At 52.3% G+C, this 23272-nt stretch overlaps 1 protein-coding gene across 1 annotated transcript in view; it reads left to right on the forward strand.

Moving 5' to 3' along the window:
- Window positions 1-23272, forward strand: part of ncor2 (nuclear receptor corepressor 2) — a 345327-nt gene that overhangs the window by 57760 nt on the left and 264295 nt on the right. The window contains 1 exon segment of the mRNA XM_086011816.1: window positions 12007-12134. Coding sequence (XP_085867942.1) covers window positions 12007-12134 — 128 coding nt within the window.

Here is a 23272-nt window from a genome sequence, read left to right on the forward strand (position 1 = left end):
GGGAGAGCTGCACTGTCGGAGGGGCAGTACTAAGGGAGAGCTGCACTGTCGGAGGGGCAGTACTGAGGGAGAGCTGCACTGTCGGAGGAGCAGTACTGAGGGAGCGGGGCACTGTCGGAGGAGCAGTACTGAGGGAGCGCGGTACTGTCAGAGGGGCGGTACAGAGGGAGCACCGCACTGTCGGAGGGGCAGTACTGAGGGAGTGCCGCACTGTCGGAGGGGCAGTACTGAGGGAGTGACGCACTGTCGGAGGGGCGGTACTGAGGGAGCGCGGCACTGTCAGAGGGACAGTACTGAGGGAGCACGGCACTGTTGGAGGGGCAGTACTGAGGGAGCGCGGCACTGTCGGAGGGGCGGTACTGAGGGAGCGCCGCACTGTCGGAGGGGCAGTACTGAGGGAGTGCGGCACTGTCGGAGAGGCAGTACTGAGGGAGCGTTGCACTGTCGGAGGGGCAGTACTGAGGGAGCGCCGCACTGTCGGAGGGGCAGTACTGAGGGAGTGCGGCACTGTCGGCGGGGCAGTACTGTGGGAGTGCACTGTCGGAGGGGCAGTACTGAGGGAGCGCTGCACTGTCGGAGGGGCAGTACTGAGGGAGCGCCGTACTGTCGGAGGGGCAGTACTGAGGGAGCACGGCACTGTCGGAGGGGCCGTACTAAGGGAACACTGCACTGTCGGAGGGGCAGTACTGAGGGAGCGCCGCACTGTCGGAGGGACAGTACTGAGGGAGCGCTGCACTGTCAAGAGGGGCGGTACTGAGGGAACGCGGCACTGTCAGAGGGACAGTACTGAGGGAACGCGGCACTGTCAGAGGGGCAGTACTGAGGGAGCGCGGCACTGTCGGAGGGGCGGTATTGAGGGAGAGCTGCACTGTCGGAGGGGCGGTATTGAGGGAGTGCGGCACTGCCAGAGGGGCGGTACTGAGGGAGTGGGGCAGTACTGAGGGAACGCTGCACTGTTGAAGGTGACGTCTTTCAGTGCTGCACTCCCTCAGTACTGCCCTTCTGACAGTGCAGCATTCTTTAATAAACCTTAAATAAAATATTTTTTTTTTTTACTGTAGACAAGATACTGTGGCACCCCGTGCGTCACTTTGCAGATTCCTGGTAAACTTGCCTGCTCGATTTTTCTGCCGTCACTTCTCCTCTGCCACTGTGAGACCATTTGCAAACTGTCTGACTCTCACTTCATGCCGGCTGTTCTGTTCTTGAATGTACGGTATATTGTGTAAGTAACGACTTGATTTTAAAATTCTTGTCCTCGTTTTCAAATCCTTCCATCGCCCCATCCTATCTCTAACCTCCTCCAGCCTCGCAACCCAGGACCTCTGCGCTCCTCTAATTCAGGCCTCTTGCGCATCCCTGATTTTAATCGCTCCAGCATTGGCGGCCGTGCCTTCAGCTGCCTGGGCCCCAAGATCTGGAATTCCCTCCCTAAACCTCTCCGCCTCTCTCTCCTCCTTTAAGACGCTCCTTAATACCTCCCTCTTTGACCAAGATTTGATCACCTTTCCTAATATCTCCTTATGTGGCTCGGTGTCAAATTTTGTTTTAAATCGCTCCTGTGAAGCACCTTGGGACGTTTTACTCCATTAAAGGCGTTCTATAAATACTAGCTTACTGCAATTATACAGGGCCCTGGTGAGCCCACACCTGGAGTACTGTGGACAGGGCCCTGGTGAGCCCACACCTGGAGTATTGTGGACAGGGCCCTGGTGAGCCCACACCTGGAGTATTGTGGACAGGGCCCTGGTGAGCCCACACCTGGAGTACTGTGGACAGGGCCCTGGTGAGCCCACACCTGGAGTATTGTGGACAGGGCCCTGGTGAGCCCACACCTGGAGTATTGTGGACAGGGCCCTGGTGAGCCCACACCTGGAGTATTGTGGACAGGGCCCTGGTGAGCCCACACCTGGAGTATTGTGGACAGGGCCCTGGTGAGCCCACACCTGGAGTATTGTGGACAGGGCCCTGGTGAGCCCACACCTGGAGTATTGTGGACAGGGCCCTGGTGAGACCACACCTGGAGTATTGTGGACAGGGCCCTGGTGAGCCCACACCTGGAGTATTGTGGACAGGGCCCTGGTGAGCCCACACCTGGAGTATTGTGGACAGGGCCCTGGTGAGCCCACACCTGGAGTATTGTGGACAGGGCCCTGGTGAGCCCACACCTGGAGTATTGTGGACAGGGCCCTGGTGAGACCACACCTGGAGTATTGTGGACAGGGCCCTGGTGAGACCACACCTGGAGTACTGTGGACAGGGCCCTGGTGAGCCAACACCTGGAGTATTGTGGACAGGGCCCTGGTGAGACCACACCTGGAGTATTGTGGACAGGGCCCTGGTGAGCCCACACCTGGAGTATTGTGGACAGGGCCCTGGTGAGCCCACACCTGGAGTATTGTGGACAGGGCCCTGGTGAGCCCACACCTGGAGTATTGTGGACAGGGCCCTGGTGAGCCCACACCTGGAGTATTGTGGACAGGGCCCTGGTGAGCCCACACCTGGAGTATTGTGGACAGGGCCCTGGTGAGCCCACACCTGGAGTATTGTGGACAGGGCCCTGGTGAGACCACACCTGGAGTATTGTGGACAGGGCCCTGGTGAGACCACACCTGGAGTACTGTGGACAGGGCCCTGGTGAGCCCACACCTGGAGTATTGTGGACAGGGCCCTGGTGAGACCACACCTGGAGTATTGTGGACAGGGCCCTGGTGAGACCACACCTGGAGTATTGTGGACAGGGCCCTGGTGAGAGCACACCTGGAGTACTGTGGACAGGGCCCTGGTGAGACCACACCTGGAGTATTGTGGACAGGGCCCTGGTGAGACCACACCTGGAGTATTGTGGACAGGGCCCTGGTGAGCCCACACCTGGAGTACTGTGGACAGGGCCCTGGTGAGCCCACACCTGGAGTATTGTGGACAGGGCCCTGGTGAGACCACACCTGGAGTATTGTGGACAGGGCCCTGGTGAGCCCACACCTGGAGTATTGTGGACAGGGCCCTGGTGAGACCACACCTGGAGTATTGTGGACAGGGCCCTGGTGAGCCCACACCTGGAGTATTGTGGACAGGGCCCTGGTGAGACCACACCTGGAGTACTGTGGACAGGGCCCTGGTGAGCCCACACCTGGAGTACTGTGGACAGGGCCCTGGTGAGACCACACCTGGAGTATTGTGGACAGGGCCCTGGTGAGACCACACCTGGAGTATTGTGGACAGGGCCCTGGTGAGACCACACCTGGAGTACTGTGGACAGGGCCCTGGTGAGACCACACCTGGAGTACTGTGGACAGGGCCCTGGTGAGACCACACCTGGAGTATTGTGGACAGGGCCCTGGTGAGACCACACCTGGAGTATTGTGGACAGGGCCCTGGTGAGACCACACCTGGAGTATTGTGGACAGGGCCCTGGTGAGACCACACCTGGAGTATTGTGGACAGGGCCCTGGTGAGACCACACCTGGAGTATTGTGAACAGGGCCCTGGTGAGACCACACCTGGAGTACTGTGGACAGTGCCCTGGTGAGACCACACCTGGAGTATTGTGGACAGGGCCCTGGTGAGACCACACCTGGAGTACTGTGGACAGGGCCCTGGTGAGCCCACACCTGGAGTATTGTGGACAGGGCCCTGGTGAGACCACACCTGGAGTACTGTGGACAGGGCCCTGGTGAGCCCACACCTGGAGTATTGTGGACAGGGCCCTGGTGAGACCACACCTGGAGTACTGTGGACAGTTTTGGTCTCCTTACCTAAGAAAGGATATACTTGCCATAGAGGGAGTGCAACGAAGGTTCACCAGACTGGTTCCTGGGATGGGGGGATTGTCCTATGAGGAGAGATTGAGTAGACTAGGTCTATAATCTCTCGAGTTTAGAAGAATGAGAGGTGACCTCATTGAAACATACAAAATTCTCACAGGCCTTGACAGGGTAGATGCAGGGAGGATGTTTCCCCTGGCTGGGGAGTCTAGAACCAGGGGTCACAGTCTCACAAGAAGGGGTCGGCCATTTAGGACTGTGAGGAGGAGAAATGTCTTCACTCGGAGGGTGGTGAACCTTTGGGATTCTCTACCCCAGAGGGCTGTGGAGGCTCAGTTATTGGGTATATTCAAGACAGAGATCGATAGATTTTTGGATATTAAGGAAATCAAGGGATATGGGGATAGTGGAGCTGCGGTAGAGGATCAGCCATGATCTTATTGAATGGCGGAGCAGGCTTGAGGGGCCCTATGGCCAACTCCTGCTCCTATTTGTTATGTTTGTGTTATGTTCTTATGTTGTTGTTGTTGTGTTGTGATGGGCGCAGCGCTGAGTATTGGGGGTCTGATGATTGTGTTGAGGTTGCTGATTGTTTGCTGTCCTATGGCTCTTGTCTCAGTGTGATCTTCCTTATCTCTGCAGTCTCTGCTTTCACCACTGAGCCTGTCTTGTCAGCACATCCTACACTTGACTCCTTCCCTCCCACTGATGTCAGCGCCTGCCCCTTGGGCTTGCCGTCTGACAACTCCGTGTCTCTCCTTCTTCCCTCGCAGTAATCACCAACAATTCAACCACTTATCATTTTTGTCAAATGAAGTTATCAGCTGTTTCCGGGATTTGTACAAATCCACATTGAAACTCGGCGTTAAATCCTTGGTCACAGGAAGACTCTGGATTTATTTATCAGGTTCCGTGGCTTGTTTCTTGGGCATTTTGTTAGTATTTGCATAACTTATTACTTCTTCTTAAGCAGTCCCTCGGAACCGAGGATGACTTGCTTCCACATTAAAAATGAGTTCTCAGGTGACTGATGAGTCCAATGCGGGACCTACAGTCTCTGTCACAGGTGGGGCAGACGGTGGTTGAAGGGGCGGGTGGGTGGGGTGCTTGGGTTGACGTGCGCTCCTTGCGCTGCCTGCGCTTGGCTTCAGCTTGCTCCCGGCGAAGAGACTCGAGGTGTTCGGCGCCTTCCCAGATGCTTCTCCTCCACTTTGTGCGGTCTTGGGCCAGGGATTCCCAGGTGTCGGTGGGGATGTTGCACTTTTTCAAGGAGGCTTTGAGGGTGTCCTTGAAGTGTTTCCTCTGCCCACCTGGGGCTCTCTTGCCGTGCCGGAGCTCCGAGTAGAGCGCTTGTTTTGGGAGTCTCGTCTCGGGCATGCGGACAATGTGACCCATCCATCGGAGCTGATTGAGCGTGGTCAAAGCTTCGATGCTGGGGATGTTGGCCTGAGCGAGAACACTGACATTGGTGCGCCTATCCTGCCAATGAATTTGCAGGATCTTGCGGAGGCAGCGTTGGTGGTACCTCTCCAGTGCTTTGAGGTGCCTGCTGTATATGGTCCATGTCTCTGAGGCATACAGCAGGGCGGGTATCACTGCTGCTCTGTAGACCATGAGCTTAGTGCTGGGTTTGAGGTCCTGGTCTTCAAACACTCTCCTCCTCAGGCGACCGAAGGCTGCACTGGCACACTGAAGGCGGTGTTGGACTTTGTCATCGACGTCTGCCCTTGTTGACAGTAGGCTCCCGAGATATGAAAAGTGGTCCACGTTGTCCAAGACCTTGTCGTGGATTTTGATAATCGGGGGGGCAGTACTGTGTGGCGGGGGCCAAATGTTCAGTCTAAGTGCTCAGTCACTCACATTTCCTGAAATGCTGCTTTTTTCACATGACTAGGCTGAGAAACAGGTTTATTTACATAAAAAGATTAGCAGCATTTTGATTTTACTTATAAGAGTCTGACAAAAAGGAGACAGGAATTGCAGGACTGAACAATGACCGCTGTAATGACAGGATCTAGAATTCCCTTAATACCTTCTCTTCGCACCTTTAATGCTTGGCTTCTTCTACATGGAAACTGCTGTAGAGTTCGCGATAAGCCAAAACCCAATGTGGATTATTGTCTCTCGCATTCCCGACCAACATAGAAACATGGCTACGTACACCGCTGCAAAACATTGGCGCAATCCCCAGAACCACTCGGCCAGTCCCCTAGAACCACTCGGCCAGTCCCCTAGAACCACTCGGCCAGTCCCCTAGAACCACTCGGCCTGTCCCCTAGAACCACTCGGCCTGTCCCCTAGAACCACTCGGCCTGTCCCCTAGAACCACTCGGCCTGTCCCCTAGAACCACTCGGCCTGTCCCCTAGAACCACTCGGCCAGTCCCCTAGAACCACTCGGCCTGTCCCCTAGAACCACTCGGCCAGTCCCCTAGAACCACTCGGCCAGTCCCCTAGAACCACTCGGCCTGTCCCCTAGAACCACTCGACCTGTCCCCTAGAACCACTCGGCCTGTCCCCTAGAACCACTCGGCCAGTCCCCTAGAACCACTCGGCCAGTCCCTTAGAACCACTCGGCCAGTCCCCTAGAACCACTCGGCCAGTCAGTACAAAGAAGGTTCACTCGGTTAATCCCGGGGATGAGGGGGTGGTCATATGAGGAGAGGTTGAGTAGATTGGGACTCTACTCATTGGAGTTCAGAAGAATGAGAGGCGATCTTACTGAAACATATAAGATTGTGAAGGGGCTTGATCGGGTGGATGCGGTGAGGATGTTCCCAATGATGGGTGAAACTAGAACTAGGGGGCATAATCTTAGAATAAGGGGCTGCTCTTTCAAAACTGAAATGAGGAGAAACTTCTTCACTCAAGAGGGTGGTAGGTTTGTGGAATTTGCTGCCCCAGAAAGCTGTGGAAGCTACATCATTAAATAAATTTAAAACAGAAATAGATAGTTTCCTAGAAGTAAAGGGAATTAAAGGTTACGGGGAGCGGGCAGGAAATTGGACATGAGTCTAGGTTCGGAATGGTCATGGCCCTGTGGGTAGTGGAGTGGGCCCAGGGGCCATGTAGCCTGGTTCTGCTCCTACTGTGTTCTAATTCTGTGTTAGATTTCAGGAGATGGTTTTATTCCTGTTCCTGGCTGGGGTGGAGATCGCCTTTACAGAAGGTAAGTACTGTAGAAAATATAGGGACAGAGTGATCTCCTGGAAGAGTTTCGATCGCCTAGATGGGTCGGAGAGGAATTTCCCAGATTCTTTCTCCCAAATTGGCCATTGGGTCTTTATCTGGTTTTTCGCCTCTCCCGGGAGATCACATGGGTTCGGGTGGATGCACAGTGATAGAAGATTTGAGGTTAGGATCAGATCAGCCATGATCTTATTGAATGGTGGAGCAGGCTCGAGGGGCCGATTGGCCTACTCCTGCTCCTATTTCTTATGTTCTTATGTCCCCTATAACCACTCGGCCAGTCCCCTAGAACCACCCGGCCAGTCCCCTAGAACCACCCGGCCAGTCCCCTATAACCACTCGGCCTGTCCCCTATAACCACTCGGCCTGTCCCCTATAACCACCCGGCCAGTCCCCTATAACCACTCGGCCAGTCCCCTATAACCACTCGGCCTGTCCCCTACAACCACCCGGCCAGTCCCCTATAACCACTCGGCCAGTCCCCTATAACCACTCGGCCTGTCCCCTACAACCACCCGGCCAGTCCCCTATAACCACTCGGCCAGTCCCCTATAACCACCCGGCCTATCCCCTATAACCACTCGGCCAGTCCCCTAGAACCACCCGGCCAGTCCCCTATAACCACCCGGCCTGTCCCCTATAACCACTCGGCCTGTCCCCTATAACCACCCGGCCTGTCCCCTATAACCACTCGGCCTGTCCCCTATAACCACCCGGCCTGTCTCCTATAACCACTCGGCCTGTCTCCTATAACCACTCGGCCTGTCTCCTATAACCACTCGGCCAGTCCCCTAGAACCACTCGGCCAGTCCCCTATAACCACTCGGCCTGTCCCCTATAACCACTCGGCCAGTCCCCTATAACCACTCTGCCAGTCCCCTATAACCACCCGGCCAGTCCCATTAACTATTAGACTGGTCCCTTATAACCATTTGTTGTACAATAGGCACAGCAGTTCTGGTATTTTTTAACATCAGCCTTACAGGCAGAAGGTCATATCTGAACTTTGGCCATTGTTCATGTTTTAACCCATTAAGAGTGGCTTCCAGCCACGTACCTCTCCACATGGCGGGAAAGCCAATAACAATGCAAGATCTCCGGCCTGCTCTCACACCCTAACTCTCCCATGGAAGCCCATCCCTCCAGTACCCTAACACTCCCATGGAAGCCCATCCCTCCAGTACCCTAACACTCCCATGGAAGCCCATCCCTCTAGTACCCTAACTCTCCCATGGAAGCCCATCCCTCTAGTACCCTAACTCTCCCATGGAAGCCCATCCCTCTAGTACCCTAACTCTCCCATGGAAGCCCATCCCTCTAGTACCCTAACTCTCCCATGGAAGCCCATCCCTCCAGTACCCTAACACTCCCATGGAAGCCCATCCCTCTAGTACCCTAACACTCCCATGGAAGCCCATCCCTCCAGTACCCTAACTCTCCCATGGAAGCCCATCCCTCTAGTACCCTAACTCTCCCATGGAAGCCCATCCCTCCAGTACCCTAACACTCCCATGGAAGCCCATCCCTCCAGTACCCTAACACTCCCATGGAAGCCCATCCCTCTAGTACCCTAACTCTCCCATGGAAGCCCATCCCTCTAGTACCCTAACTCTCCCATGGAAGCCCATCCCTCTAGTACCCTAACTCTCCCATGGAAGCCCATCCCTCTAGTACCCTAACTCTCCCATGGAAGCCCATCCCTCCAGTACCCTAACTCTCCCATGGAAGCCCATCCCTCCAGTACCCTAACACTCCCATGGAAGCCCATCCCTCCAGTACCCTAACACTCCCATGGAAGCCCATCCCTCCAGTACCCTAACACTCCCACGGAAGCCCATCCCTCCAGTACCCTAACTCTCCCATGGAAGCCCATCCCTCTAGTACCCTAACACTCCCATGGAAGCCCATCCCTCCAGTACCCTAACTCTCCCATGGAAGCCCATCCCTCCAGTACCCTAACTCTCCCATGGAAGCCCATCCCTCTAATACCCTAACACTCCCATGGAAGCCCATCCCTCTAGTACCCTAACTCTCCCATGGAAGCCCATCCCTCCAGTACCCTAACACTCCCATGGAAGCCCATCCCTCCAGTACCCTAACACTCCCATGGAAGCCCATCCCTCCAGTACCCTAACTCTCCCATGGAAGCCCATCCCTCTAGTATCCTAACACTCCCATGGAAGCCCATCCCTCCAGTACCCTAACACTCCCATGGAAGCCCATCCCTCCAGTACCCTAACACTCCCATGGAAGCCCATCCCTCCAGTACCCTAACACTCCCATGGAAGCCCATCCCTCCAGTACCCTAACTCTCCCATGGAAGCCCATCCCTCTAGTACCCTAACTCGCCCATGGAAGCCCATCCCTCCAGTACCCTAACACTCCCATGGAAGCCCATCCCTCCAGTACCCTAACACTCCCATGGAAGCCCATCCCTCCAGTACCCTAACACTCCCATGGAAGCCCATCCCTCTAGTACCCTAACTCTCCCATGGAAGCCCATCCCTCCAGTACCCTAACACTCCCATGGAAGCCCATCCCTCCAGTACCCTAACACTCCCATGGAAGCCCATCCCTCCAGTACCCTAACACTCCCATGGAAGCCCATCCCTCCAGTACCCTAACACTCCCATGGAAGCCCATCCCTCCAGTACCCTAACTCTCCCATGGAAGCCCATCCCTCCAGTACCCTAACTCTCCCATGGAAGCCCATCCCTCCAGTACCCTAACACAGTCATAAAGGGGAGCACTGGGAAAATGGAACTGTGTAAATGCATCTCCGATATTGTTAGTTATTAATTAATTTGATGATAAACAGTGGTAAAGATTGCACTCACTATGAATGTCTAGGTATTGTACAGGATTGGATTTTGTGCCTCATGTTGACGTCTTCTCTTTGTGTGGAATTGATATTAAATAGAATGTGTTGAAGAGAATGTGGCCACATGGATAGAGAGGTGGTCGGGGGCAGAAAAGTAGGGGTAGTGGATGTTTTTGGATTGGCAGGATAGTGAGTGCCAGGGATACATACTGGAACCGTTTGCATTCCAGCTATGTAAATGATTTTGGCACAAAAGGAACAATATCCAAGCATGCGCCTCAATGCATGTTTATTCCTGGAGTTGTGTTCCATGTTTTATTCTAATTTGTGTTCCATATTCACCTTCAAAGACATCCAAAATAAAATAACACATACCACTGTATTAGTTTCAGATTTCCTGGTCTTGCCTGTTCTGGTTACACTTGTAAGAGCTAACTTGACATCAGTGACATGGATCAGAGAGGTAATTGAGAGCAAGAGATGTTAATCTGTGGACAACTTCTTTCAATCTGCTAGTGCTGAGTGGGATGTGAGGCGGCCCAGCGAGTGCCTGCCTGCTCACTGGCACAGCTGTGAGTTTGTCTCGAGTGCTCCTCACCGACTCCACATGGTGAGCTGATAGCCTCTGTTGCTGGCCCCTGCCTCCACTCCAGTACCTCCTTTGGATGATGTGTCCCTGATATCTAAGCCACTTCCCCCAATGTTGATCTGTTCCCTGTGACATTCCTTATCCTACTTCAGTCTTAAGCATTGAGTGTGGAAATGGCCTGACCTTTCACGCTGCGTCTTGAGCTGCAGTGACTATCCGCTGTGAAGGAGGAGAGAGAATCGCGAGCACTGAGGTCTCGGGTTGCGTGTTCATGCTAACGCAGTCCCCTGTGGTTGCAGCACTTCAGAAGTTGCAGTAACGGGACGGTTTCATGAAAACTGAGCCCAGGATCTCTGCGGTCACAATTATCACTCCTGCTCCAGAGGTTAGTCGCTACATTACGTAACCTACTTGAGTTCTACAATTGAAATTTGTTCCGTGGTTCTGACTGATTATGCACAATAATTAACAACACATTTACTCTTTGAAAGAGAAGAGTGATGAACCTTTATAAAACACTGGTTCGGCCCCAACTGGAGTATTGTGTCCAATTCTGGGCACCGCACTTTAGGAAGGATGTAAAGACCTTAGAGAAGGTGCAGGAAAGATTGGTGAGGCTGGTTCTAGGAATGAGGGACTTCAGTTACGTGAATAGACTGGAGAAGCTGGGGTTGTTCTCCTTGGAGCAGAGAAGGTTGGGAGGAGATTTGATAGAGGTGTTCAAAATCATGAGGGGTCTGGACAGAGTAGATAGAGGGAAACTGTTCCCATTGACAGAAGGGTCGAGAACCAGAGGACACAGGTTTAAGGTGATTGGCTTAAGAACCAAAGGTGACATGAGGGAAAACTTGTTTACGCAGCAAGTGGTTTGGATCTGGAAGGCACTGCCTGAGAGGGTGGTGGAGGCAGACTCAATCGTGGCTTTCAAAAGGGAGTTGGATAAGAACCTGAAGGAAAAATATTTGCAGGGCTACAGGGAAAGGGTGGGGGAGTGGGACTAGTTGAAGTGCTCTTGCAGAGAGCCGGCACGGGCTCGACGGGCCGAATGGCCTTCTGTGCTGTAACCATTCTCTGATTCTATGAGTTCATTTTAAGAAGTGAAATGAGTGAACAGACTGTGAATTGTGACAAGAAAATGCAACTTCCACTAAAATATAGGGGGTGAATTGGTCTCCATGGAACCAGCTCCTCACGAATCCGGCGTCCAGTTTACACCGAGTTCAATGGAAAAGAAAATCGTCTGAAGGTCTGCTCAGATCCTGTTTCGTGCTACTGGTGAAGACCAGTGACCGACTCAGACTTCCTGACTACCTGTTGGACGATGCCAGAGGCATGGCACATGGAGCCACCGCCGCCAATACCAACACCGCCGCCAATACCAACACCGCCGCCAATACCAACACCGCCGCCAATACCAACACCGCCGCCAATACCAACACCGCCGCCAATACCAACACCGCCGCCAATACCAACACCATGAGAGCCATCAATCTCAGACCTTGTATTATGATTGCCTATAGTTCCAGGTTGCCCATAGTTGCAGGTTGCCTATAGTTACAGTACAGCCATTGGACAGAATCTTGGCTAAGTAATGTTTGGGGAATGAAAACTATTTCAAATGCTAAAATGATTGTTCCTTTTCTAGGATATAGGAATTTCCGACTTTCCCAGCCATTCCAGGGATTATGGATCCATCTTATCACATGGAGCACTAACACAGCACCTTCGCCGGAGACCTTCCTTACTGTCGGAATTCCAGCCAGGAACTGAGCGGTAGGGGTTTGGACTTATAGTCTGTGTTTTTCCTTTTCAGTTCATCTCCATAAGGCTGATGGGACATCTACAAAAAAAACTAACATTTATTGGCAAAAGAGAAAAAATCTTTTGATAACTTCCCCTGGACTGTAATCCAGAGAATGAGCTCGAATCCCATGGTGCCAATTCGAATTCAGTTTGAAATATCTGGAAATAAAAAGCTGGTGTCAGTAAAACTGAGCGTGAAGCTGTCGGATTGTCGTAGAAACCCAACTGGTTCACATTCTCTTGAAAAGCGAAGGCTGAGGGGTGACCTAATAGAGGTCTTTAAAATTATGAAAGGTTTTGATAGAGTGGATACAGAGAGAATGTTTCCACTTGTGGGGAAGAGCAAAACTAGGGGCCATCAATATAAGATAATCACCAAGAAATCAAATAGGGAATTCAGAAGAAACTTCTTTACCCAGAGAGCAGTGAGAATGTGGAACTCGCTGCCACGGGGAGTGGTTGAAGAGAATAGTATCGATGCATTTAAGGGGAGGCTGGACAAGCACATGAGGGAGAAGGGAATAGAGGATTACGCTGATAGTTAGATGAGGAAAGATGGGAGGAGGCTCGAGTGGAGCATAAACGCCGGCATGGACTGGTTGGGCCGAATGGCCTGTTTCTGTGCCGTATATCCTATGTAATCCTATGAAAACCAATCCAGCTGACATGATTTGCTCATTACCCTGAGGTTCCATTGTTCCCATTCCCATCGGTGAACTGGCTCACTAACAGACTCCAGTCAGAGTGACACATCTTCCGGCCCTTTCCCCGGATCCTTTTATATTCTTCCTTTTCAAATACTTGTCCAGTTCCCCTTTAAATGATATCTAGCTCTTTGCAGTAAAGCATTTCCTGTTCGAATAACCCTCTGTGTGAAAACATTCCTTCTAGCCTCCCCTTCGAGATTCTAACGCTGATCCTTTGCCCCTTGTTGCTGACTCACCAACTCGTGGAAACAATCTTTCACTGTTTCTCTCAACACTTCTGAATTTTGAATTTGGGGTTTTTCTTCTTCACCATATCCTTACTGGTGTCATTTCAAGCAATTTTCACTGCCCCCTTTCCCTGACTCCAATATCCTTCCTATAATCAGAGAAACTTACAACAGAAGGAGGCCATTCGGCCCGTCGAGCCTGTGCTGGCTCTTTGAAAGAGCCGTCGTGCTCAGTCCCACGTCCCCGCCTTCTGTCGGTAACCCTGTGAGTTCCTCCTCCTCCAGGACCGTCCAACTCCCTTTAACGTTATTGATGGAATCAGCTTCCTCCACCGTTTCAGGTCGAGCGTTCCCGATCCCCACAACTCAGTGACATCATTTCTCCCCATCTCTCCTTGCGATCTTTTTCCAATGATTTTGAATAGAAACATAGAAGATAGGAGCAGGAGTAGGCCATTCGGCCCCTCGAGCCTGCTCCGCCATTCAGTGAGATCATGGCTGATCATCCAAATTCAGTACCCTGTCCCTGCCTTCTCCCCATATCCCTTGATCCCTTTAGCCTTCAGAAATATATCTAACTCCATCTTGAATATATTTAATGAATTGGCCTCTACTGCCTTCTGTGGTAGAGAATTCCACAGGTTCACCACTCTCTGGGTGAAGAAATTCCTCCTCATCTCAGTCCTAAATGGCTTACCCCTTATCCGTAGACTGTGACCCCTGGTTCTGGAGACCCCGGCCATCGGGAACATCCTTCCTGCATCTAGTCTGTCCAGTCCTGTTAGAATTTTATAGGTTTCGATGAGATCCCCTCTCATTCTTCTAAACTCCAGCGAGTATAAGCCCAATTGACCCAATCTCTCCTCATACGTCATTCCTGCCATCCCAGGTATCAGCCTGGTGAATCTTCGCTGAACTCCTTCCATGGCAAGAACATCCTTCCTCAGATAAGGCGACCAAAACTGCACACAATACTCAAGATGTGGTCTCACCAAGGCCCTGTACAACTGCAGCAAGATATCCTTGCTCCTGTACTCGAATCCTCTCGCTACGAAGGCCAACATACCATTTGCCTTCTTAACCACCTGTTGCACCTGCATGCTTACCTTCAGCGACTGGTGCACAAGGACACACAGATCTCGTTGCACTTCCCCTTCTCCCAATCTATTGCCATTCAGATAATAATCTGCCTTCCTGTTTTTGCCACCAAAGTGGATAACCTCGCATTTATCCACATTATATTGCATCTGCCATGCTTCTGCCCAATCATCCAACCTGTCCAAATCATCCTGGAGTTTCTCGGCATCCTCCTCACAGCACACACTGTGTCTATGACCCCTGGTTATTGACCCACTCGCCAGAGGGAATAGTTTTTCTCAAAACCTCCCAATATCTTGAAAGCCTCTATTAGGTCACCTCTTCACCTTCTCTGTTCCAAGGAGAACAGTCCTAACTTTTCCAACCTCTCTTTATAACTGAAGTCCCTCATCCCTGGTAACATCCTGGTAATCCTCCTCTGTCCCCTTTCTAAGACCTTTACATCTTTCCTGAAGTGTGCTTTTAAAATTCTCATTCTTGTTTTCAAATCCCTCCATGGCCTCGCCCCTCCCTATCTCTGTAACCTCCTACAACCGTCCCGAGATCTCTGCGCTCCTCTAATTCTGGCCTCTTGCGCATCCCTGATTTTCATCGCTGCACCATTGGCGGCCGTGCCTTCAGCTGCCTGGGCTCCGAGCTCTGGAATTCCCTCCCTAAACCTCTCCGCCTCTCCACCTCTCTCTCCTCTAAGACGCTTCTTAAAACCAACCTCTTTGACCAAGCTTTTGGCCATCTGTCCTAATAGCTCCTTATGTAGCTCGGTGTCAAAGTTTGTCTGATAATTGCTCCTGTGAAGCGCCCTGGGATGTTCTATAAATACAAGTTGTTGTTGTTCTTGTGCAGTGCCCAGAATTGTCCACAATACTCTAGCTGAGGCCTAACCAGTCATTTATAAAGTTCTAGCATGATCTTTTTGCTTTTATATTCTATTCCTCTATTTATAAACCCCAGTAACCCATTTGCTTTTTTAACCACCTGATCAACTTGCCCGGCCACCTTTAAGGCTTTGTGTATATGAACACCGAGGTCTCTCTGCTCATCGACACTTTTCAAAATCGTGCCATTTATAGTAAACTGTCTTTCCAGATTAGTTCTCCCAAAGTGCATCACTTCACACTTCTCCGCATTTAACTCCATCTGCCGTGCTTCTGCCCATTTCACCATCCTGTCTGTCAGCCTGAAGCCTATAACTATCCTCATCACTATTTACTACTTTGCCAAGTTTCCTATCATCTGCTAACTTTATAATGCGGCTCCCAACACCCGAGTCTAGGTTGTTAATAGGAATTGCAAAGAGTAATGGACCCAAAACTGACCCTTGGGGACACCACAGCAAACCATCTCCCAGCCTGAAAAACATCCACAACTCCCAGCATTCCAGTTGTGAGCTACACAATATCTTGTGCAATTCCCAGTTCCCCGGCAGCTCGTTTCTCTGATGCGTGACTGAAGACAGGGTTTGAGGTCACAGCATGAATGTTTTTTAAGTAAATATCTTTGAATATTACACAATGAATTAGACAAATGCAGTGATTGGTCAAGATGATGTTTCTGGGCAAGCTGTCCTCAGCTCATTTCCTTACAGATTAATGAGTCTGAATCATTTATTTATTCAAACTAACATCAGGTGCTTCTTAAAAATTATTTGTCTGGCTTCACGTCACCAGTCTGGGCATCAGGCTTGTTCACTTGTGGCATCTGCAGTGAATCCGGGCCTGGTAACGGTGGGTTCCCTGACCTGTTGGCATCAAGCCTATGTCTGGAATGGGTCAGTGTGGGTCAACCCGGGTCTGGAATGGGTGAGTGTGGGTCAACCCGGGTCTGGAATGGGTGAGTGTGGGTCAGCCTGTGTCTGGAATGGGTCAGTGTGGGTCAACCCGGGTCTGGAATGGGTCAGTGTGGGTCAACCCGGGTCTGGAATGGGTCAGTGTGGGTCAGCCGGGTCTGGAATGGGTGAGTGTGGGTCAGCCTGTGTCTGGAATGGGTGAGTGTGGGTCAGCCTGTGTCTGGAATGGGTCAGTGTGGGTCAGCCTGTGTCTGGAATGGGTCAGTGTGGGTCTGGAATGGGTCAGTGTGGGTCTGGAATGGGTCAGTGTGGGTCTGGAATGGGTCAGTGTGGGTCTGGAATGGGTCAGTGTGGGTCTGGAATTGGTCAGTGTGGGTCTGGAATTGGTCAGTGTGGGTCTGGACTGGGTCAGTGTGGGTCAGCCTGTGTCTGGAATGGGTCAGTGTGGGTCAGCCCGGGTCTGGAATGGGTCAGTGTGGGTCTGGAATTGGTCAGTGTGGGTCTGGAATGGGTCAGCCGGGTCGGGAATGGGTGAGTGTGGGTCAGCTGGGTCTGGAATGGGTCAGTGTGGGTCAGCCCGGGTCTGGAATGGGTCAGTGTGGGTCAGCCCGGGTCTGGAATGGGTCAGTGTGGGTCAGCCCGTGTCTGGAATGGGTCAGTGTGGGTCAGCCCGGGTCTGGAATGGGTCAGTGTGGGTCAGCCCGTGTCTGGAATGGGTCAGTGTGGGTCAGCCCGGGTCTGGAATGGGTCAGTGTGGGTCAGCCCGGGTCTGGAATGGGTCAGTGTGGGTCAGCCCACGTCTGGAATGGGTCAGCCCGTGTCTGGAATGGCTCAGTGTGGGTCTGGAATTGGTCAGTGTGGGTCAGCCCGGGTCTGGAATGGGTCAGTGTGGGTCAACCCGGGTCTGGAATGGGTGAGTGTGGGTCAGCCTGTGTCTGGAATGGGTCAGTGTGGGTCAACCCGGGTCTGGAATGGGTCAGTGTGGGTCAGCCGGGTCTGGAATGGGTGAGTGTGGGTCAGCCTGTGTCTGGAATGGGTGAGTGTGGGTCAGCCTGTGTCTGGAATGGGTCAGTGTGGGTCAGCCTGTGTCTGGAATGGGTCAGTGTGGGTCTGGAATGGGTCAGTGTGGGTCAGCCTGTGTCTGGAATGGGTCAGTGTGGGTCTGGAATGGGTCAGTGTGGGTCAGCCGGGTCTGGAATGGGTGAGTGTGGGTCAGCCTGTGTCTGGAATGGGTCAGTGTGGGTCAGCCTGTGTCTGGAATGGGTCAGTGTGGGTCTGGAATGGGTCAGTGTGGGTCTGGAATTGGTCAGTGTGGGTCTGGAATGGGTCAGTGTGGGTCAGCCTGTGTCTGGAATGGGTCAGTGTGTGTCAGCCTGGGTCTGGAATGGGTCAGTGTGGGTCAGCCTGTGTCTGGAATGGGTCAGTGTGGGTCAGCCCGGGTCTGGAATGGGTCAGTGTGGGTCAGCCCGGGTCTGGAATGGGTCAGTGTGGGTCAGCCCGTGTCTGGAATGGCTCAGTGTGGGTCTGGAATTGGTCAGTGTGGGTCAGCCCGGGTCTGGAATGGGTCAGTGTGGGTCAACCCGGGTCTGGAATGGGTCAGCCTGTGTCTGGAATGGGTGAGTGTGGGTCAGCCCGGGTCTGGAATGGGTCAGCCTGGGTCTGGAATGGGTCAGTGTGGGGGATCGCTCCTACCTAGGGCTGCGGCCCCGGCGTTCCCACAGCGTACGGGGAGACTCGGACGTCTGGGTTTCCCGCGTGCTACCGGCCCCCAACACCCCCACTCCCAGCACGTCAGAACATAAAAATTGCCCACGTGTTTGTGCAGTAATGGGTCACGTGCTAGAAACACACAGTGATTAACTCCAGCACAGGCTGACCTTGATACTAAGGTCATCAACACAATCCCCAAATAGCCCATGTAAGAGAGGCTGAGTACAGTTGCCGTGGTAACCATTGAAGGCCACCCTATGGTTCTAAAGAAGGAATGAAGTGTAACTCCGAGACACCCAGAGCCCTTCCTGCAAATGGATTAGTTTGCAGTGTCATCACTGTTCTGTAGATTAATGTGGTGACCATATTGCGCTCAAACATTAACTGTCAAGCAGGATGATGCATTCATTTGTTTTGGTGAAGCTGGTCGAGGTATAAATGTTGGCCAGAAGACCGGGAGAAAACTGTTCCTATGGATACTATTATGGGATCTTTTACTTCCACCTGAGTAGGCAGACAGGGCCTTGGTTTAATGTCTCATCCAAAAGACAGTACCTCCGACAGTGCGGCGCTCCCTCAGTGCTACCCCTCCGACAGTGCGGCGCTCCCTCAGTACTGCCCCTCCGACAGTGCGGCACTCCCTCAGTACTGCCCCTCCAAAAGTGCGGCGCTCCCTCAGTACTGCCCCTCCGACAGTGCAGCGCTCCCGACAGTGCAGCGCTCCCTCAGTGCTACCCCTCCGACAGTGCAGCGCTCCCTCAATACTGCCTCTCCGGTGGTGCGGCTCTCCCTCAGTACTGCCCCTCCGACAGTGCGGCGCTCCCTCAGCACTGACCCTCTGACAGTGCCGCGCTCCCTCAGTACTGCCCCTCCGACAGTGCGGCGCTCCCTCAGCACTGACCCTCTGACAGTGCAGCGCTCCCTCAGTACTGCCCCTCCGACAGTGCGGCACTCCCTCAGTTCTGCCCCTCCGACAGTGCGACGCTCCCTCAGCACTGCCCCTCCGACAGTGCAGCGCTCCCTCAGTACTGCCCCTCCGACAGTGCGGCACTCCCTCAGTTCTGCCCCTCCGACAGTGCGACGCTCCCTCAGCACTGCCCCTCCGACAGTGCAGCGCTCCCTCAGTACTGCCCCTCCGACAGTGCGGCACTCCCTCAGTTCTGCCCCTCCGACAGTGCGACGCTCCCTCAGCACTGCCCCTCCGACAGTGCAGCGCTCCCTCAGTACTGCCCCTCCGACAGTGCAGCGCTCCCTCAGTACTGCCCCTCCGACAATGCAGCGCTCCCTCAATGCTTCCCCTCTAACAGTGCGGCGCTCCCTCAGTACTGCCCCTCCGACAGTGCGGCACTCCCTCAGTACTGCCCCTCCGACAGTGCGGCACTCCCTCAGCACTGCCCCTCCGACAGTGCGCGCTTCCTCAATACTGGCCCTCCAACAATGCAGTGCTCCCTCAGTACTGACTCTCCGACACTGGGAGTGTCAGCCTGGAGTTTGTGCTCAAGTCTCTTGAGTGGGACTTGAACCCACAACCCTTAGACTCAGAGTGTGCATGCTATTAAGAATGCTCTAGCGACAGTTTCTCTAGAGGTTTGCCATGTGATCCCGGAACGCTCACAGTTGGCTGCTGGTAGTTTCTCTCCCTCCGTAACATTAACCTGTAGATCGAACATGAACAGGAATCTGCATCAGTCACGCCTGTGTTGGAGTTGCGGTATTCCAAGGCACTCTGCTTTGATGTAGAACGTGGTCGATGCTTGAATTAAATAGCTTGTTATGTTATCTCTCGCGTCCACTTTGGTGTCAAAAACAAGAAGGCAGATTATTATCTGAATGGCAATAGATTGGGAGAAGGGGAAGTGCAGCGAGACCTTGGTGTCCTTGTGCACCAGTCGCTGAAGGTAAGCATGCAGGTGCAGCAGACGGTTAAGAAGGCAAATGGTATGTTGGCCTTCGTAGCGAGAGGGTTCGAGTACAGGAACAAGGATGTCTTGCTGCAGTTGTACAGGGCCTTGGTGAGACCACACCTTGAGTATTGTGTGCAGTTTTGGTTGCCTTATCTGAGGAAGGATGTTCTTACCATGGAAGGAGTGCAGCGAAGATTCACCAGGCTGATACCTGGGATGGCAGGAATGACGTATGAGAGAGATTGGGTCGATTGGGCTTGTACTCGCTGGAGTTTAGAAGAATGAGAGGGGATCTCATTGAAACTTATAAAATTCTAACAGGACTAGACAGACTAGATGCAGGAAGGATGTTCCCGATGGTCGGGGAGTCCAGAACCAGGGGCCACAGTCTAAGGATAAGGGGTAAGCCTTTTAGGACTGAGATGAGTTGGAATTTCTTCACCCAGAGAGTGGTGAACCTGTGGAATTCTCTACCACAGAAGGCAGTAGAGGCCAATTCATTAAATATATTCAAGAAGGAGTTGGATATATTTCTTAAGGCTAAAGGGATCAAGGGATATGGGGAGAAAGCAGAGACAGGGTAATGAATTTTGGATGATCAGCCATGATCTCATTGAATGGCGGAGTAGGCTCGAGGGGCCGAATGGCCGATTCCTGCTCCTATAATCTATGTTTCTATGTCCTATATATTGTAATCTCATTCAAAAAAAATACTGCCGAATGTAATTCTGTGAACTCGGTGTGCTGGTAGTAACGTTGTGTGATTATACCGAGGGAATACCATTGTGCCCACAGCTTGTAGAAAGTCTGATGAATGTAATCTCCCCTTAAAGCACCGGTATCCCATAGAACAAAACCCAGCTCAGCCTGCAGACTGATCCAGTCTTAGTTCAGGAGTCCTCACTACTTTTGAAGGGGCGTTTACAGGGGCAGGGGGTGAGTGGGGCATGTACAGGGGCAGGCAGAAATCAAGTAAAGGGGAGTGTTCTGCCCTCGCAACGCGATCCTATGCAGAGCTAGACAGATAGCGAACAACTTGATATCTTCCAATAAAATCACAAGGCTTGACTTTTCTTGTAACGCTTTACTGAAAGATTCTAATTGTAAAACTGAAATACAACACAGAAATGGAAGGACACATTAGTATACAGACGCATAATTGACATGTATACACAAATTTAGGTACGCCTGGGCAACACGGTACATCTGGCAACGAATTACATTTAGCAAGCTGGAAGGCATTCTCTTTAAATTAGCCCTGTACATAGTGTATCAAATACGGCTGCTAGTTAACCAGCTAGACAGAGAAAGTTACAACTAAACATTTTCTACAACATACAGTGTACGCTAATCGTCTATAGAATACTTACAGACAAACAATTTCCAAGACTCAAGCATGGGGACAATACAACCGAGGAGCAACGTGGCGCAGGTCCTGTTCCGGCGGCGGCTCCACGAGGAATGAACTTGCAGTCCCGTGGGGAGCGTGATGACCTCATCACGCTCGGGGTTGTGACGTCGTCACGTTTGCTGGTCGTTGCGTCGCTGGCCGTTGGGGCCTAAGTCGGGAGCGGGAGCTGGAGGCCAGGCTGGGCCAGTGCTTGCCGTGGGAGCGGAAGATAGCGGCGCTCCCGGCGGCTGATCGATGCGGCCGAAGACGCTAGGCCGGGCTGTGCCGGCGGCCTTTCTGGAGAGCCGAGTCGGGCCGGCAGCCGCCTCACGCACGTCACGTCGTACGTGACGTGACGTCATCACGCTAAGGCGCGTCTTAAAGGGGCAATGGCCCTAAAAGGTGAGTTAAAGGGGCAACGGCCCTAACAGGTAAGTTATACATATATAAGTAGGTTATGTACATACAGTAAGGTTAAGTTAGAGGGAGGATGAGACTGATTGAGGGGGAGAGGGAGGGGAAATGGAGGCAGGGAGGGGAGATGAGAGGGAGGGGGAGGGATGGGGGAGGGGAGGGGGGAGGGGAGATGAGGGAGAGAGGGGGAGGGGAGACGGGGGAAGTGTTAGTTTGCACCTTTGGTCTCTGACATGAATCTTGTCATTCATGTGGAAATGACTTATGGAATAATACTGGGCGGCCTGCTGGTGGCGCTGTCCAGGGAGAGTATAAATACTCGGGTGTGGGCCCAGCTTGCTCAGGACATTCTTTAACAGGAACTAGTGAAGGACACAACTAGATCTCCATGTTGAAAAACAGTTGATTAAAGCCTTATTTAATACTCAGACCAAGTGCCTCGTAGTTTTCTTACGTTCATTTAATCAACTGCAACCCGCTCCACGCTCTGAGTGATTTGGGAACAGACAGCTACGATTCAAACTGTAGAAGGGAACTCGGACATAGTAATCAATCCATCATGGAGAAACTACTCAGACCCGCCTGCCTCGACCTGGACTTGACTTCACTTACTGTGGTGGAAAGGGTGGACAGCTTTAAGCTCCTCGGAGTCCACATCATGGAAGACCTCTCCTGGTCCCTCAATACCTCCTCTCTGGTGAAGGCGGCCCAGCAGCGCCTATATTTCCTAAGGAGGCTGAAGGGATGTAACCTTTCACCCCTGATCCTCTCTAACTTTTACCGCTGCACAATAGAGAGCATCCTGACGAACTGTATCACAGTATGGTATGGCAGCTGTAGCTACTATGACCGGAAAGCCCTGCAGCGGGTAGTCAAAACTGCCCAACGCATTACCGGCACCCGGCTACCGACCATAGAGCACATATACCAGAAACGCTGTTTGCGGAGGTCACGGACCATCATCAAAGACCCTACCCACCCCAGCCACAGTCTGTTCGCCCTCCTGCCGTCTGGGAGACGCTACAGATGCATTCGCACCCGAACGACCAGGTTTAGGAACAGCTTCTTTCCCAGGGCTGTCATCCTACTGAACTCCACAAATAAACTCTAAAGCCTGCACATCTGCCAATGCACTTTATTATGGTTATGCTTATGTTAATGTATTACAAGCCAAATGTATGTTGAATGTTTAAATGTCTTAATCTAAATGTACACTCTCGGGAGCCGCAAGCCTACATTTCGTTGTACTGCACTTGTGCACTAACAATGACAATAAAGTTGATTATGATTATGATTATGAGCTGCTAAGGTATGGAACCACTGGTATCGTACCTTCAGCAACTTCCTCGAGGAGTGTGGTGAGAATGTTCCTAATAAGTTACGAAGCTTGCCAATTATGTATCCCCTCATGTGTTTGACTATATCGAAGACTGTGTAGACTATGACTCCGCTATCCAAACACTACAGCAACTATATGTTAAGGCCCCAAACACAATTTTTGCTCGGCACCTACTGGCCACAACTCGACAACAACCCAGGGTATCACTTGACGAATTCCTTCAAGAGCTTCGCAGGCTCAGCAAAGATTGTAACCTCAAAGCTGTCTCAGCTGAGCAGTACCGGGAGGAATTAATTCGTGACTCTTTTATTAACGGAATTGCTTCTTCCCTCATACGCCAGTGCCTGTTGGAGAATAAAATCCTCGGGTTACAAGCTGCCTATAACCAGGCATATTCTCTGGACTTAGCTCAAAAAAATTCAGATGCCTATTTTTACCATATGCACGAACTGCTGCTACCACTTTTAGTGACTCCCCCGGTAAGCTTCAGGCGGAAGCCCTCACTGATGACGACCCTACCCTAGCGGCATCTT

The sequence above is a fragment of the Somniosus microcephalus genome, chromosome 19, assembly GCF_052327205.1.
Source record: "Somniosus microcephalus isolate GS21.2 chromosome 19, FLI_Smic_1.0, whole genome shotgun sequence".
NCBI classification, from domain to species: domain Eukaryota; kingdom Metazoa; phylum Chordata; class Chondrichthyes; order Squaliformes; family Somniosidae; genus Somniosus; species Somniosus microcephalus.